Source organism: Eimeria acervulina, genomic scaffold, assembly GCF_000499425.1.
Source record: "Eimeria acervulina Houghton genomic scaffold, Eah_scaff41, whole genome shotgun sequence".
Lineage (NCBI taxonomy): Eukaryota > Apicomplexa > Conoidasida > Eucoccidiorida > Eimeriidae > Eimeria > Eimeria acervulina.
In genome coordinates this window covers 5,001-10,698 of record NW_013549825.1, presented here as the reverse complement: position 1 = coordinate 10,698, position 5,698 = coordinate 5,001, and the positions used below count along the sequence as shown (strand labels likewise).

At 43.9% G+C, this 5,698-nt stretch overlaps 1 protein-coding gene across 1 annotated transcript; it reads right to left on the bottom strand.

Annotated features, from left to right (window-relative positions):
* Nucleotides 1-1,369: 1,369 nt before the first annotated feature.
* Nucleotides 1,370-2,923, bottom strand: EAH_00008540 (hypothetical protein, conserved; the record flags this gene model as incomplete). Its single annotated transcript, XM_013395540.1, has 1 exon — nucleotides 1,370-2,923. The coding sequence occupies one exon, from the start codon at nucleotides 2,921-2,923 to the stop codon at nucleotides 1,370-1,372; it is 1,554 nt and encodes a 517-aa protein (XP_013250994.1).
* Between the last annotated feature and the right edge of the window lie 2,775 nt (nucleotides 2,924-5,698).

The following is a 5,698-nucleotide window of genomic DNA, read 5'->3' as shown; positions in this document are numbered from 1 at the left end:
CTGCTGCTGCTGCTCCCGCAGCAGCAGCAGCAGCAGCAGCTGCAGCAGATGGCAACGTTAAGCAGCTTCCAGCACTTTTAAGAGCGCAGCAGCAGCGACAGGCTAATCGAAAAGCAGCGCAGCAGCGCATGACCGACACAGAGCGCCTCATCAATGCTCATCTGCTGCAGCAGCAGCAGCAGCAGCAGTGGGACGTGTAGCAGCAGCAATGAGTGACAGCAGCAAGCAGCAGCAAGCAGAAGCAAGCTTTAGGCGCATGCAATTGCAGCATCGCTTGCTGCTCTACATTCTCTGTCTTTAGTATTATTATTTATTAATTTATTTTGCTGCTGTTTGTTTATGCTGCGCCGTCTTCACTGTTTCTTACTCCGCGTTTTGTCTATTTAAATAAACAAAATAATATTATTTATTTAGCTGCGTAGAAATATAAATATTAATATATAAACGAAGAAAATCCCAAAAAGTATTAACACAAATAGGTGAATATACACCCCAGCTAATATATATATATATATAATATACATATTTATATATATATATATATATATATATATATAAAACTTAGCTGTACATACACCCCAACTGAATATACACCCCAGCTGTACGTACAGTGGAGGCTGTCTGCGCGTACACTGCACATTTGAAGGCCTACTTCTCTATTCTCTGTCGGTGTACAGACATGCTGCTGATGTTGCTGCTGCTGCTATTGCTATTGCTGCTGCCATTGCTGCTGCTGGTAGGTACTGTTTGTTCTGCTATTGCTGCTGCTGGTGCTGTTTATTCTGCTGCTGCTGTTGCTGTTATTTCTGCTGCTGCTGCTGCTGCTGCTAGCTGCGTTTGCAGGGAGACAGTGAGGGCCCCTCCCCGCTCTTTTTGTGGGTTTGCATGCGCTTGAGTGTTTATTTATTTTATAAATAAACAAGTAAATAAATAAATAAATAAATATTTTTAATGCTTTTAACTCCCGGTTTAACTTATACAGAAGGCAAAATAACCCTCACCCCCAAAACCCGCAGCAGCAGCAACAGCAGCAAACAGCTCCTGCTGCTGCTGCTGCTGCTGCTGCCATAAGCTGCTGTTAGGGTCTCTAAGAAGAAGGGTCCCCTTAAATGTTTCTCCGTATTTCATATATATGAAGAATAATGCATAGTACATTCACATATATATATATATATATAATACATATATATATATATATATGTATATATATATATATATACATATATATATAATATATCATACATAATATATATCTACACAAGTATCTATATATATATAATATATATATATTATATGTTTCATATATTATATATATATATAGATAGATATTTAAACATATAGTATAACAAGTCTGTCTATGTGTATATGTTTAATGTTTTCTTTGTTTTTTCTTTGTTTTAAATTTGCGCTTGTATTTGTGGCTGTTAGTTTTTTCTTGGATTTGTTTATATTTCTTAGAGCACCAACTCTTTACTTCTTTGCTGCTGAGCAGCGCATGCAGCAGCGAGTTGCTGCTGCTGCGTCTCCCGGGGCCTTTATTTGCTGCTGCTGCTGCTTGAGACTCCTTACCACCTCCTGCTGCACACACTGTCGAACCTCCGACTACACGAGCAACATGCATAAATGCTGCTTGTCTGGGAGCCCCCCCTCTGCTGCTGCTGCTGCTGCTGCTGCTGCTGCTGTTGCTGCTGCTGTTGCTTTGCAGCTTCTTTAGATGTATCAGGGGCCCCCTGCGCCGCCCTATGAATGTCTTTGGGTTTGCATATGCATGCAGCTGCAGCAGCTGCAGTTCTCGCATCAGCTGCGGAGATATTTCTTTTAAAGGCATATTAAACCATCGGTCAAGCTGCTGCTGCTGCTGCTGCTGCCGCTGCTGCCGCTCCGCCTTCTGCAGCTGCAAACTGTCTGTACACACCAAAGACGAATGCATGCAAACCCCTTGCTGCAGCAATGCAGCAGCAGCAGAGGGAGGCGAACAGCCGCCAGCAACCATCTCCATAACCTGCTTCTCATCTCTCACGTTGCTGCTGCTGCTGCTGCTGTTGCTGCTGCTGCTGCTGGGTGGGGTTGTTGCTACTGCTGCTGCTGCTGCAGGTTGTACAGGCTGCAGCCTGACGACTCCAGGAGCTGCTGCAGTGTCGAGGTAGGTGGGAGGGCGCGCTTTGCTGCCGCTGCTGCTGTTGCTGTTGCTGCTGCTGCTGCTGCTGCTGAGGGACTGCAGCAGCGGCTTGGGTATTTGACGACCCAAAGACAAATGCCGAAATGCCTCCGGGATCGCCTGTGTTGTTGCTGCTGCTGCTTCTGCTGCTGCTGCACCTGTCTCAGCAGCAGCAGCAGCAGCAGATGAGGGTTGCCTTGAAGAGGCGCCGACACCCAACAGCCCCAGCGATATGCGAGGGGTAGCACCTAAACGAAATGGTTTGCTGCTGCTGCTGTTGCTGCTGATGCTACTAATGTTGCTGTTGTTGTTGCTGTCGCTATTGCTGCTGCTGCCAGTGCCGCCAAGGGAGCTACTGATGATGATGATGCTGCTGCTGCTGCTGCTGCTGCTGCTGTTTTCGGTGTTGATATTGCTGTTGCTGTTGGTGTTGTTGCTGCTGTTGCTGCTGTTGCTGTTGTTGCGACCTTTGCTGCTGCGGCTCCGGTTCCTAGCGGGCGTACTTTTGCTGCTGCTGTTGCTGCTGTTGTTTCTGTTGCTGCTGCCGCTGCTCCTGCTGCTCCTGGTGGTGCCAGCAGCAGCAGTTGTGCTGCTGCTATCAGCGGCAGCTTCTTGGACCTCTCTGGCCCTAGCACTCCGCGTGCGTATACCATAGCTGCTGCTGTTGCTGTTGCTGCTGCTGCTGCTGCTGCTGGAGGGGTCGGCGTCGAGAGCAGCAGCAGACTCGCCTGCGGCTTGCGCCGCCGCCGCTGCAGGACGGCCCATCAGCACCAAGCCTCTGTACAGAACAGCAGCAGCAGCAGCAACAACAACAACAGCAGCAGCGTCAGCAGCAGGAGCAGCAACAGGAGCACTCAGACGAGTCCAGCAGCTGCCTATACACCTCGTGAGACGTTGCTGCGATATAAATTGTTTAAATAAACAACTAAATAAAATAAAATTAATAAAATTAATTAAATTGTTGTTAATTTAATCTTATCGATGCAGGAAAATGCTGCAGCAAACAAACACTTCAGGGCCCCACACCTGCAGCAGATGGCAGCCGCCTCTGATGATAGTAAAAGGAGAAACAAAATAAACAAAATAAATAAAACAGCGACAAAATATATTTAATTTAATCAGTAAACGTCAATTATAATCTTTATTTACTCAACACGAGGAAAAATATAAAGCTTTTTTCACCTTAAGCCGGCAGCTACAAACCCTAAACCCTAAACCCTAAACCCTAAACCCTAAACCCTGAACCCTGAACCCTGAACCCTAAACCCTAAACCCTAAACCCTAAACCCTAAACCATAAACCCTAAACCCTTGAGGGTTTTGATTGGCTTGTCCCCATGTGCAGCGATCGGGGGCCCCCAAGGGCCCCCAGAGGGTACTGAAGAGGTTTCATTCGGGTGTATACGCAGCTTGCAATGCAGCAGCATTTAAAGAGGAAGCAGCAGCAGCAGCAGCATCAGCGGCTTCTGTTGCCTGCTGCAGATAGCGTGAGGACGCCGCTCGACGCCTAGGGGTCCCCTCTAATAGAGCTGCTGCTTGACGCTGATGCTGCTACTGCTGCTGCTGCTGCTGCTGCTGCAGCTGCAGCAGCAGCAGCAGCAAGGAGACGCAGCAGTCTTGCGTGGGGGCCCTTTCTTCTGGTTAAGAAAAGAAAACCCCCTGAACACACAAACTAAATTCTGCTGCCGACTATTGCCAACTGCAGCACGACCAGCAGCAGCAGCAGCAACAACAGCAGCAGCAGCAGCAACGACAACAGCAGCAGCAGCAAGAACAGCAGTAGTAGCAGGAAGAGGTTTACGCGCTGCACTCGCAGCAGCAACAGGAGAAGAAGAAGCATCATCACCTCCACCCCCATCATCATCATCAGTAGCAGCAACAGCAGCAGCAACAGCAGCAGGACCACCACCAACACCAGCAGCAGCAACAGCAACAGCAGCAGCAGCAGCAGCAGCAGCAGCTCCTACATTTCGTATATGTTTATTAGGGAGACCAAACACAGGGAAGAGTTCTTTATTTAATCGAATTTGCTTCGGGGGCCCCCTTGCTGCTGCTGCAGGTGGTGCTATTGTTAGTGCTGCAGCCGGCACGACGCGAGACAGATTGCATGCAGCAACAACTTGGAGAGACAAACAAATTGAAGTCATCGATACGGGAGGAATAACAAATGAAATTATCAAAGAAGGGCCCTTCGCTGCGCAGGTAAATAATCAAAAAAAAATAGCTGTGCATACACCCCAATTATGTTGAGATCGATATTTTTGTTTCTTTAGTTCTCTAGTTGTTTGTTTTCTATTGATATTATTTATTATATATTTATATTTATTTATTTATTTATATTACTTTGCTTTTTTATTTTATTTATTTAGTTAATTTATTTATTTTTTTGTTTACCCGTTTATTTATTTGTATTTATTTTTTTATTTGTCTTCGCGTTATTACTTTTTATTCTTTTTATTCACGAAGCAACTCAAATCTAAATATATAAATAAATATAAATATATAAATAAATTATATATATAAATATATAAATATATATAAATAGATAAATATATATAAATATATATATGTATATATTTATATGTATTTGTTTGTTCGCCTGTTTATGTTTATTTGCGTATTTATTTGCTTAATATATTTGTGTTTGTTTGTTTACATTTATTTATTTATTTATTTGTTTTTTATTTATATTTTATTTTTATTTATATTTGTTGATGTATATTTATTTGTTTTTACTTCTTATTTTTATTCGTCTATTTATTTTTATTTTTAATTTTGGTGTATTTATTTAAATTCATTTGTATCTTTTTCTGTCGCCTCATTTATTTATTTGTTTATTTATTTGATTTAATTAATTAATTAATTAATTATTTTATTTATTTATTTATTTATTTATTTATTTTATTATTATTTTTATTTTTAGTTGCAAGACCAAATCGCAGTGGCGATTCAAATGGCGGCGTGCGCAGTACTCGTAGTCGACGGACGCGTAAACCCTAAACCCTAAACCCTAAACCCTAAACAACAAACCCTAAACAGTGAACCCTAAGCAACATACCCTAAACAACAAACCCTAAACTCTAAACCCTAAACCCTAAACAACAAAGCCTAAACCCTATACAGCAAGCCGTAAACCCTAAACCCTAATCTCCAATCCCTAACCCGTACGAAACAAGCCCTAAACCCAAATGACGAATGCCCAAACCCTAAACAACAACCCTAAACCCTAAACCCTAAACCCTTGCATGCATGCATGCATGTTTGTCTACAGGCGGGGCTGGAGGAGGGGGATGAAGAATTAGCTGAGGTGTCTCGACGCCTCAAAGTGCCGGTAGTGGTGGCCGTCAACAAATGTGAAAACCCTAAGACTGGAGCAGCAGCAGCACAGGTGCAGCAGCAGCAGCAGCAGTAGCAGCAGCAGCAGCAGCAGCAGCAACAGCAGCAGATGCTGTTGACCTTGGCGTGGTGCTACAGCCTCTAATTTGCATGCAGCAGACACTCAGCAGCAAACGCAGAAAGTAACAGAGACAGACAGAGACAC